This window comes from Oryctolagus cuniculus, chromosome 5 (genome assembly GCF_051225735.1).
Source record: "Oryctolagus cuniculus isolate XC-2025 breed Fujian yellow rabbit chromosome 5, ASM5122573v1, whole genome shotgun sequence".
Taxonomy (NCBI): Eukaryota; Metazoa; Chordata; class Mammalia; order Lagomorpha; family Leporidae; genus Oryctolagus; species Oryctolagus cuniculus.
The window spans coordinates 165,007,471-165,020,286 of NC_142871.1; the positions used below are offsets into that span (position 1 = coordinate 165,007,471).

Here is a 12,816-nt window from a genome sequence, read left to right on the forward strand (position 1 = left end):
TACTCTCTTAAATGGACCCCCATTCTGCTCTTATTCTTTGAAGAAATGTGCTTGTTCTTTTGTATCTGATGTGTTAAATTAAAGACACAGAATAATTATGAGGGTATTTCAAATAGTTCAGGAAATACAATTAACAAGATAAATTTATTTTGGTGCAAAAAAAATTGAAACCCATGCACACAAGGGCGTCTTCAAAACATTCATGGAAAATATACATTTTGAAGAAACCATGAGTGGACTCCAAAGAAAAAAAATTGCACCAAAAATCATATAATTCAGTTTTTCATTAACTTTTTTGAAGTGTCTTATTACACTTACTTTTCTTGACTAATCATTTTTAGTAAGACAAATCACTCTGATTTAACATGGTTCCCAGAACATGAGTATGAACCTTGACTCTTCTCTCTGAATTGGCTCTGGCCAACGTCTGCCAGCTCTTTGATAACACTTGGGGACCTCACTTCTGGGTTCAGTGACCCTGTTGTTACTACTTCAGCCCTTTTCCCTTGGGTCACTGGAATTAACTTATAGTTGTGTGCGTCATGATGGTCCTGGTCTCCGTACTCAGTTTCAAACAGAAAAATGTCCCACAGCCTCCTCCTGCCCATGTATCCCATCCAGCTTTCCTACGAAAGCAGACAGTCAGGTGAAGGCGTTTTACACTTGACCTTGGATCAAACCATTTAACTAAAAAGGGCAAAGGGGAGGTTTCAAGCATTATACAGGGAAGAGGAAGATTTTAGGCTGGAATTACTTTCCCAGTGGCCTCTGTCATTCTACGTCACAGTGACTGTCTACTCACGCACACGGCTGCAGTAATCAGAGGTATCAATGGATGGGAAAAAATGCAGAAGCAGACAAGCCTTACTGACAACAGCTCAGTGCAAACACCAGAAACTAACAGGACCACCCCAACTGCGCTGCAAATGAGATGTGAGAAAAGACTACGAGGACTTGTGGAAAACTCTCCCTCATGCTTCAAAAAGACGATGAGGGTGGTCCATTTCCTGCCCTGGGATCTTGCTGGAGGAAGTGATGCCCACCCTTGCTGCCACGTTTAGTGGCAAAGGACAACTACATCCTGGCTTCACTGCAGGTGTGCCACATTTGTTCTTCACGCTGAAGCCACTTTTACTTGGCTTTTCTCTTGGTTGAAGCCCAGTGCATCACAACCATGCCCCTGTAACAACTACTTCCTGGGCCAGCACTGTGCCATAGCAGGCAAAGCCACCAACTGTGCCGGCATCCCACGTGGGTGCTGGTTCAAGTCCTGGCTGCTCCACTTCCCATCCAGCTCTCTGCTATGGCCTGGGAAAGCAGTAGAAGATGGCTCAAGCCCTTGGGCCCCTGGACCCACATGGGAGACCTGGAAGAGGATCCTGGCTTCGGATTGGCCCAGCTCCAGCTGTTGCTGCCATTTGCAGAGCGAACCATTGAATGGTGGATCTCTTTTGCACACTCGCTCTCTGTCTCCGTAACTCTTCCTTTCAAAGAAATAAATAAATTTTTTAAAAAATTACTTCCCACATCTACCTCCCAGGGAACACCACTGGTCACTGCTGACGGCTGCTTCCCTCCCATGGCAGGTGCTCAGCGGGTGTGTGTTTCCAGCCCCCGTTCTGACGATCTCCTTCGAAAACACCAACTTTCATCTTTATGTTCCACCAACTTCCAGTATTCAACCGAGGTGACTCTGTACAGTGACTAACAGTATCTCTGGCTCCAGAGACGGAAATACCAAAACTTCTTCTAGTCAGATAAATGATTCCTAAAATATACCATATATAATTTATCAAATTTTATAGATGTACCAAAATTTGCAGTTTAACATGTCTATAAGTAGGAAGTTTTTATACAGTTCCAATAGGCTAATAGCTCAGAAAAATGTTACAAGGATATTAAATGTACGTATATACAGAGGTCAAGTACATCATAACCTTCCACTCTATACAAGAAACCTGTGCAACAAACCGCCGAGGACTTATTTTATAAAAATATTTATTTTCATTTTCATTTGAGAAGCAGAGAGACACACAGAGAGACAGAGATCCGCCATCTTCCTAAATGCCTACAGCTGCCAGGGCGGAGCCAGCCCAGGTCCAGGAGCCCAGGTGTCAGTCTGAGTCTCCCACGTGGATGGCAGGGAGCCAAAGCACTTCAGCTTTCATCCGCTCCCTCCCAGGTTGTTCAGTAGCAGGAAGCTGGAGTTGGAAGTGGAGCCAAGACTTGAACCCAGGAACCCTGATACGGGATAGAGGCGCCCCCACCACCGTGCCTGACACCTCCCTTCTCTACCTCCTTTTAAGCATCTTAACAAACAAGAAATACACGGCTGCAACTCTAAATACGTAAAACATCACACAGAAACCTCCTCTTTTCACACACACACACACACACACACGCACACACACAGCAGCAGGAAATGCAAAGCCTCTGATCCAAACAAGGGCCCCTGGCACAGCATTCGAGACTCCAGTGACGTGTCCTGGCATCGTCAGGCTGGAAACCGAGGGCTCCACGGACTGAGAGTCATGACGACTGTGTTGTCGCTCTCAGAACAACACGTTTCACACCAGCTGTGGTGGCGCTGGTGTCCTGGGACACAGAGTCCCTTTCTTTGGGTCTCATCAATTAATCAGCCCCAAGAGGTGACAAGCAAGGGAGAGGCTGGGGAGGTGGAAGAGGTCCCTAAAGAAATCAGCTCCCTGAGGAGCAGTGTGCCAGGGCTTCCGTGTGTCTGTGACGTGGAAAAGTGGGGTCTGTGCTGCCGAGGCGACACCCATGTTCACACAGTGCCCGACGCACACGGGTCTCCTGCAGCTGTAGAGCCCGGGCCCCTCTGAGTGCAGAGCCGTGAGATAACCTGCCTGGAACATCCTCTGAGAATCAAGCTCAAGCTAGGAAACTGTTCCTGTCCTCCGCCTCTGTCACTGTGTCCCACCTCTTGCCTAAACCCCAAACTCACGGTTACAGTGCTGACAGTGATGGCAGCCGCAGTGGCAGTGAGAATACGACTGGAGGTAACACGGGCTCAAGGCTCGCGATGTGTGTGACAGGCGCTGTGTAACTGCTTCACATGCAAACGCAGACATACTCACTCACTGATCAGGGATCGCAACCATGGCTACTGAACACACACAACTGAGTCTTTGGTTGGCTACTTCCTCCATTTCTTCCTCTACCTCTTCCTGTTGGGTTCTTCTGGGGGTGGGATGAGATGGGAAAAGTGCACATGGAAACAGGGAAAAGTTTAAACTGATTCATTTCACTGCACCCCAGTGAGACGGATGGGTTCTCACGGTTGAATTTGGGAACAGAATGAGGAAACACTGCAAAATCCAGCGTTAAGTCTTCAACCAGACAACATTTATGATGATGACAACAGAACCAGGTCTCCGTGCCATCCCAACACATGAAGAGTAGCACTAATCACAGACTCAAGTTCTAAAACAATTTTAGAGAGACAGAGAAGGGTTTAGAAAATTAACTATCAGGAAGGGACTAAAGAAACGAAGAGGAAAATTTTGACCTCCACATTCATTGGGCAGTGTTGGTGAAATTCTGCGTGACCTATGAATAGTTGCGTCACTGTTCATATTATTTTGTAAGTGTCCATTAACAAGTCTGTTTCCTCCTCTAGATTAGAAACACCTGAAGTCAGGAGTCAACAGAGACCCCAGCATCCAGCACAGCCCCTTCGTGTATGTGACGACGGAGCTTACTACCCAACATCAGGAGTTTCTGGGGGAGTCAGTTTTGGTTAAAATCCTGTCTCTCACATACTGGTGGAGTTATTAAGGCAGAGTCACTGGGTGATGCCAAGCCTCAGTAGTATCATCTATAAAGTGGATTTACAGGACCCGACCCATCCATTCTGGTGCATAAAGGCTGTAACAGAGGCTCAGCTTTTAGTTCAACAGCTTACATACAACACTGAACAACTGGCAAGAGTCATAAGGCCTCAATGTATAGATGGATGGTGTGCTGAACCGTGATGCCAGCAGGCATAAATAAATGAGGAAACAAAACCAACCCCGGCCTTCAGACACTCCTAGTCTGCACCCAACGCAGCACTCACTGCTGAAGCCCGATGCCGCAGGGAGTCAGGGCATGGCGGACTTCAGAGACGACCACACTGACACAGGACCCTTCAGTGTCACTCGCTGTCCACTGATGCCTGGCCTAAGGTCCAGAAATCTCCTTCCTCCCATGTACAACTTCTGGAAGTCTATGAACTCCCTGTGTGCTTCTGGACTCCTACTTTGAAACTCCTTTCCAAACTCACACTGTTGTAAATTCAGGCTTGCAGGTGCATGGTCCTCTCAGGGCCCCACAGCCATTCTGATGACTCTGTTCATCCTCGTGTGTCCTCTTACCTGAAACTTCACCTTCTGATTGATGTCCGGGAGGCGGAACTGCTTCAGGAAACGCTCGTCCTCGCTCCAGAAGAGGCGGATGTCCGGGATGTCGTACAGGATCATGGCCAGTCTCTCTAACCCGAGGCCAAAAGCCCAACCTACTCGGTCTTGAGCACCAGCTACAATTAGGAGAGAAAACAAAACAGAACAAAACACTGAGTTTAAAAGAGTACAAAGGCCCGACAGGTACGTACTACGTCCCCATGGCTACGAGAACATCGCTGGAGCCGCTACGAGAGTGAGGCCTTGGCGAGCTGCTGCAGGGACCCCCAGTCCCTCACGTCAACCCCACACAGTGCACCTGCCCGGGGACAGCACCCCAGAGTCACTGTCCCCAGTAACGTCTTCCGTGTCTCATTAAAGTCAGGCTCTTTCCAGCCCTGCTTCGTGCCTCTGAGCTATGATTTTTCTGAAATCTTTCCTCACTGTAATTCAAACATTTAGCCTACTGTGTGCAGGATACGGAGGGAGACACCAGACAGTCTCTAAGTGGCTTATTAGCGAGGGGCACCTGTTCCAGACACGACCGAGGGGACCAGGACCATTCGGAAAGTGCGTGTCAGGACTTTAGAGCTTCCACTTTATCGAGACATTATGATGCTGGTTCTTTAAAAAAGGGTTTTTGTTTTTAACTTTTTTATTCTTTTTGGTTTTTAAATTTATATGATGGGAACAAATTCCCCACATACAGTTTTAAGAGCATAATGATACTTCCCACCCTACCCTTTTCTTATTTTTAATTTTTATAATGATATATTTTCAATTTACTTTATAACTACAAGCATAATGCACCACTTAATAAAGAATGCATCAAGTAGGAAGTAGAAAAACCACTGTTACTATAGACAAGGGCTATAAACAATAATCAAATCTCAAAATGTCAATTTCGCTTATATATATTACTATTTTGTGCTCTGTATATCAGTTACCACACATCAGAGAAAACATGTGATCTTTGTTGTTTTGATGTTGGCTTATGTCACTGATGTTTATTCTCAGTGAGAGCTACCCCAGCAATGTACAGACTGCAGGCAGGCCATGGCAAATGCATACCCAGCACCACTTGCTCCAAAGGTCAAGTGTTCTGTTTGGATCAGGTCAATGTCATCAAGTCACAGGGTTTATTCTGCGTGTGAGACAGGGTCAGAAAGCAGACACAAACTGCAGTAGGGAGGAAAGAAGGGCTGATGGCCGCAGAGAACTCCACCGGGACACTAGAGGATGAGGAGGGTCCCGGGGCAGGCTGAGATGGCCTCAGGTGCCCATGTCCCGTTCCCACGCCCTGGGTACATTTCCTACTTCAAGCGTGGTGGGACCCATGAAAGGACAGCATTGCTCTCCTGTGATTAGACTCTCCCCTGTCTGGCTGCAGAGGGCCCTGGCTGGCTGTGAAGAAGCTGCTGTGAGGCCCATGTGGCTGTGACCCCTGCAAGCCTGGAGGAGCTGAGAGAGGCACTGGCAACCAACAGGAAAACGGGGACCTCACTCCTAGAGTTGTGAAGAATGAATCGGCCCAACAGCCTGGCAGACTGAGAACACGGCTCCCCGGCACCTGGACTTCAACCTGTGGCAGCCTTGAGCAGGGGGACCCTGCCAGTCTGAATCTGGACCCCTGCTTCTTTAAGCAACTAAGTACGAGTTAATTTGTCACTCGGCTTAACTAATTAACCCAGCCACCCGGATCCAAAACATGGAAGGTGGCGGGAAGTTCTCTGTTCAGTAGCACAGGGCCGGAGGACGGCCCGGGAAGGCTGAGAAGTGGAATCTGGAGACGGACAGGGGAGGCCGGGCGCTGAGGCCCTGCAGAGGACCTGCTCCAGCCGGCCCTCCCAGGACATGGAGCTGCTCCCGGGTGATGGATAAAAACTACTCAGAATGCGACCACGAAAAGCAAATCATGGAGACGGCCAGTGAGCGGCTTCTACGTAGCAGGGAGGGCACAGGTTAGGGAGAGTGAGCGGTTGACCAGGCGTGTCCTCGGGCAGCAGTGAACTGTGCCGGTGAGGACGAGGAAAGCGGGCTAGCCAACCACAGGAATGAACGGGGTTCCCACGGCACTGGCACCTCCTGAGCAAGTGGCCCACTGCCTAAGCAGCACCTGAAACAACGAGGCAGAATGTTTTGCAGTAACTCACACTGATGCACAAAAACCTCAAAGGAAGGCAGATGACTCATTACAGACGCGAGCATTAATACAACACCAAGACACTGCCTTATATCTAAAACCATTCGTACCTACTAAAAGAAGCTTCTAAAAAATAATAGAGAGATGTGGCTCTGGTATTCTCACTTATTTCTAGTGACACTATGAATCTTTACAACAATCTAGAAAGCAACAGGGCAATACACACAGAAATCCAGGAAGGAGCTGGCACTGTGGCTCAGCCATTAGACTGCTGTATGCAACACCAGAGGTGTCTGGGGAAGCAGTGGAGGATGGCCCAAGAGCTGGGGCCCCTGCCAACCATGTGGGAGACCTGCAGGGGTTCCTGGCTCCTCGCCTGAGCCTGGCCCAGCCCCGTGGTTGTAGCCATGTGAAGAGTGAACCAGCAGATGGAAGATTTCTCTCTTTCCCACTCCTCTGTAACTCTGCCTTTCAAATACATAAATAAATCTTTTCAAAAAAAAATGTGAAAATACTCATCCACTGTGTCCTTACAGTTTCTGTCAAGAACTTATTCTAAGAAAACGATTCAGTAAGGCAAATATATAAATGAAGGAAAATTTTCAGAGCAGTATTACTGACAACCAAAACATGGAAATGACCTAGGTGTGCAAAATTAAGGAATCATTCAAACTATATATTTTAATATAATCGGTAAAATAATTATAGAAATAAATGATTACTAAACATAAAATATCAATGATAAAATAAGTATCTCCTATAATATTACTCCTTAATATAGGCACAAGTGATGGTTAAAAATTAACAAATAAGAACAAAATAGGAATTTGAAGATTCACAGTGGGTAGTAGAGGCTAGAAGGAAGGGAGGGTGTGGGAACGTGGAGACAGGGTGGTGGGTAGGTACAGGGTGAGCTAGGTAGGAGGAATAACCCTCACAGTGGTGAGTAGGTACGGGGTGAGCTAGGTGGGAGGAATAAACCCTACAGTGGTGAGTAGGTACGGGGTGAGCTAGGTGGGAGGAATGACCCCTACAGTGGTGAGTAGGAATGGGGTGAGCTAGGTGGGAGGAATGACCCCTACAGTGGTGAGTAGGAACGGGGTGAGCTAGGTGAGAGGAATGACCCCTACAGTGGTGAGTAGGTACGGGGTGAGCTAGGTGGGAGGAATGACCCCTACAGTGGTGAGTAGGTACGGGGTGAGCTAGGTGGGAGGAATGACCCCTACAGTGGTGAGTAGGTACGGGGTGAGCTAGGTGGGAGGAATGACCCCTACAGTGGTGAGTAGGTACGGGGTGAGCTAGGTGGGAGGAATGACCCCTACAGTGGTGAGTAGGTACGGGGTGAGCTAGGTGGGAGGAATGACCCCTACAGTGGTGAGTAGGTACGGGGTGAGCTAGGTGGGAGGAATGACCCCTACAGTGGTGAGTAGGTACGGGGTGAGCTAGGTGGGAGGAATGACCCCTACAGTGGTGAGTAGGTACGGGGTGAGCTAGGTGAGAGGAATGACCCCTACAGTGGTGAGTAGGTACGGGGTGAGCTAGGTGGGAGGAATGACCCCTACAGTGGTGAGTAGGTACGGGGTGAGCTAGCTGGGAGGAATGACCCCTACAGTGGTGAGTAGGTACAGGGTGAGCTAGGTGGGAGGAATGACCCCTACAGTGGTGAGTAGGTACGGGGTGAGCTAGGTGGGAGGAATGACCCCTACAGTGGTGAGTAGGTACAGGGTGAGCTAGGTGGGAGGAATGATCCCTACAGTGGTGAGTAGGTACGGGGTGAGCTAGGTGGGAGGAATGATCCCTAATGTTCCATAGCGCAGCAAGGTGACTCTGGCTTACAATAATTAACCGTGTGTTTTTCAAACATAGTGATTTTTAGAATAAGTTACATATTTTAGCTGAGCTTTTGAAGAAATCTTTTTAATTTTGGGTACCTTCAAGTCTTCGCCAAGGCAGAATGATCCAACAAAAGCTGTAGGAAGAATGTCACATGTCCCTACAGAAAGAACTGAGAAATGTTTGAAGTGATAGGCACAACAATTAATCTGGTGTGATCATTACACATTCTGCCCATTATCAAAATGTCACATATGCCCCATTAATATGTACAATGACTATGGTCAATTGAAATTTTTAAAAATATGAAAAGAGAAAAGGAATTACCATGAGTGACAGTTCTAAAACAACTTTTAATTGACAAACAAGAATTATGTATATATTGATGTCATTCACGATGTTTTGATACATGAACACACGGTGCAGTGACTACACTGAGCCAATTAATACACTCCATGATCTTACACGTTTATAATTTTTTTTTCTGGTGAGAACGCTTAAAATTTACTCTCTTAGCAAATAGCAAGTACCCATTATATCAGTGTTAATTATAATCACTATGTTGTGAGACAGATTTTCTCGAATTCATTTCTCCTAACTAAAACTTTGTATCTTTTGACCAACTGTAGAAATCGTCTTGAACAGCTAGAGTTTTTCCAAATTAAAAACAAAATCACATCAGGAAAAGTAGATTGGGATATTAAAGCTGCTTTGTAACTCAGGTTTTCTCCTTAGTCATTAGGTCTTCCAGATTTTATTATCAAAATACATTAGATAAAGCCAACCACCTTCAGCCCCACATCTTAACAAATAGCAGACTCAGCATATCTGACTTTCAGTAATTTCTTCTGATGTCTAGTAATTCTTTTATTTGCTTCCTTTACCCACAATCCCTCACTTGCTTCCTCCTCCCCCCCCCCAAAAAAACTTCCTTTAAAGCAAAAACAAGAGTAATAAAGAGCCCCTTAGAGTAACAAAAGGCACAACAATTTAATTTTAAAAATAGGCAAAGAATAGGAGGCCATTCACAAAGAAAGAAAAATAGTCCTTAAATGAAGGAAAAATTTACTTAAGAAAGAAGCAAGATCAAAGTGAACAAGTTACCGCACTTCATTTATCAGATTGGCCAAAATAAAAACATTTAATCACATACTGGCAGCAAAGCTGAGGACAAGCACTCTCGTACGTTGCTGGTGGGATCACATGTGGGCTTTTAACCTGGTGACCTAAGGAATGCGATGCAGCAGCAGCTATCAAAATCACAAATGCATATACCATCTGTCCCTTTAATGCCTAGAAAGTGCTCTACTTATAGGGAATTATGAATGCATATGGCTTTTCATTGGAGCACTACTTGTAATAACAAGACAGTAAGCAAACCACATGTCTGTCAATGGGGAACTGGTTAAATAAATTATGCTATACCCATACAATGAAGTGTTATTATAAAAGTCTCTGACAGATTCCAGAAATGAAAAGCAGTAGTCACCTGTTTTTTAAATTTGTGGGTGGGCAGAAGAGGATTGAGAAAATAGGGCACATAGGTCAGAGACTATATCATTTACCTTTCAATATAAAGGGTGACCAGAAAAACCAGAATGACAGACATTTTCACAACTTTTCTATTTATTTTTCTATTTAATTAATTAATTATTTCTAAGAGGTTATATAAAGTCTTCCTCTTTAATCACACGGATTCCAAGCTTTCAGGAAAATCCTATGACTAGTAAAAACAGATTCCTATCTCCTCCTCACAGCCTGTATTGGCCTTTTTCTATAAAAGACAATACAACTCCAAGCATGGAAAAATAGTGTTATAATCTGTGGGGAGTTCCCAAAAACACCTGCAAATTCCTTACCAGGCCTCACTCTGCAGCTCGGTGGGCGGGGCCTATTTCAGCCAACAGCGTGTGGAGGAAATGATGTCGTGTGACTTGAGATGCTGCTAGCAGAAGCCACAGCTACCTCCTGGTTTTCTTGCAGTGCTTGGAACTCAGCCACCAGCCTGGGGAAGGCCCAGCAATGTGGAGGAGCCATAGCTGACACTCCACGGACTGCCCCGGCGACGCCCAGCCCGAGTCGGCAGGAGCGTGAGGGAAGAAGGCCCAACAGTGGTCTGGGCCCCAGTGTGAGTCACCCCAGTTGTTCAGGGCACTGTGGATGAGAGGCAAACCTTCCCATGTGTCCTGTCCACATTTCTAACAACAGAGTAATAATCAGGATAAAAGAGCGTCTCTTCTGCCAAGAAGTGGTTTCTCATTCGACAAGAGATAACCAGAACGTTACACTTGCTCCATTATCTGAGTTTTGCTTTTCATGCAAACACCGCCCATACGGCAAAACTAAAGCTAACTATGCCGCAGGTTCTCATGTCCCAGACATAAACAGGATGCAGATCACAGCTCGGAGAGGAGAGGAGGAGGTAACAGCTTAACATAAGAACACACCATACTCTACCACCCCAGACACGCTGTGCTGTCCAGGCACCTGCTCACAGGCCACGCCACCCAGTTTACTCACAACACTGCGCATCCTGGGAACACACCAAACCATCCTAAGGCAGCCCTTCCTCTTCCAATCAATCATTGCTCTTCCCTCCTGCTTCTCCATCTTGGCGAATGGCATCATCAGAGGAGTGAAATTTTACTAACATGACCTCATTTCTGGCACAGACCTTTAAACCGTATCTCGAATTTCTCTCAAAACTACCTCTTCGTTCAAGTCCTGTTATTATGGCAGGCTTGAGCCTTAAACATGTTTCACCTGGACTATTCCAAGAAACAGCCAGAAGTCACCCTTTGTCTCCTTGAACAGTCCACCACTGACTGCCTTCTAAAACGTGACTGTGGACACTGGCGCCAGCACACGTGTGTGCAGTGTGGGGCACTGAAGGACTCCTCCGGTCAGCAGGATTTAACACAGGGTCCTTGTTTTGTTTTGTACTTAACATCTTCTAAACATGCAAAGTTTACAGGTGCCTCACAGATCCCCATTCACTCTATCTAAACTTGAGCAGCCATGGAGCCAAGAGACTAGAAGTGGAAAAAGCTTCCACTGTGAGTCACACGCAGGCAACTTTGGCCATCAGCTGGCATCAAGGCAATCATTAGCACAAATAGAGATGCAGTCATTCAGACGAATGCTACCGATAGGATGGATGAACTGGTCTTCAGTGAAGAACTTGAAAACAAAAATGCCAACCCAGAACAGGCTGAGAACATTATCACGTGTAAAAGCACACACATAACCATCCGCTCGGCAACAGAATTCACATTCTTTTCATGTACACATGGATCCTCACCACCAGAGACCATGTTCTGGAGCACAAAACAAAAGGAAATATTTAAAATATTTCCACATCCAGAATGGAAATACCTAAGAAGGAAATCAACAGTTAGAAAAACCTCCCAAATGTTGGGAAATTCGACAATAAACTTCTAAATAATCCATGAGTCAAAGAAGTAATCACAAAGGAAATTAGAAAACACATTGAAATGAATAAAAATTAGGAAACACATCAGAATTGGAACTCATAAGTTATGGGAATGCAAAATGAAAAAGCCGGTTTGGAAAGTAGCAGTAGTTCCAGTATGCCAAGGGTTCTTTACCACGAGCACCTTTAGCCTTCAGGGAACAGTCAGCAATGAATGGAGACACATGTGATCGTCAAAACTGGGGGGGAGAATGTCCTGACACCTAGTGAGTAGAGGTCAGGGATACTATGAGACATAACGCACACAGGACAAAAAATTACCAACCCAGGATGCCAACGGAGACACTCTGAGCATATAACGTAGCAGCACCATTTCTAGGTATTTATCCAACGTGTGGAAACAAGTGTGAGCTGACGGGCCAAGGGATGTTTATTCCAGCTGCGTTCATAGCAGACAATACCAAGTCCAGTCGCTAAGAGGTTCTACATGCTTACTGTCAGCTTTTGTGGTCACCTCATCATGAACTGGGACAAACAGTCTGTAGATCAGTACCACTCCAAGGACCACACTGTGAGTAGCAAAGATTTTACATGATGTAGACTGTGCTTACAATTCTTTTTAAACCTCACAGAACTAAATGTCCTTAGCAAACCATTGCATGCTGTACGAGCTCATTTGTAGACTCCTAGGAATCTGTAGACAATAGGCTGGGAATCATGAGACTGGGGAAAACAAAGTATGAGCCCCAGACACGGAATCCAGAAGCTCTTCAGATCTGGCTCTTGCCCCACCACCTCAGATTGTTCACTCCTCGAAATGTAATACGTTCGCAATACATCTTTTTTTGCTTCTATGTACTTTATAATGCAATATTTAAACATAAAGGTAAACGGATACAATGAACATCACGTATGTACAAGCAAGTTTTCAACAAAAACGAATTTTTCCTTTGTTTTAGATTTTTTTTTTTTTTTTTTGGACAGGCAGAGTGGACAGTGAGAGAGAG

At 45.8% G+C, this 12,816-nt stretch overlaps 1 protein-coding gene across 22 annotated transcripts in view; it reads right to left on the reverse strand.

Moving 5' to 3' along the window:
- The window catches only part of FARS2 (phenylalanyl-tRNA synthetase 2, mitochondrial), a 495,105-nt gene that overhangs the window by 202,659 nt on the left and 279,630 nt on the right, over positions 1-12,816 (reverse strand). For 21 of the 22 annotated variants that reach the window (XM_089334510.1, XM_070074462.1, XM_089334501.1 and 18 more), the window contains one exon: positions 4,377-4,537. In XM_089334510.1, coding sequence (XP_089190636.1) covers positions 4,377-4,537 — 161 coding nt within the window. Of the gene's footprint in view, positions 1-69; positions 2,202-4,376; positions 4,538-12,816 lie in introns of those variants that run through there. The other variant, XM_089334506.1, reaches the window with a different exon arrangement.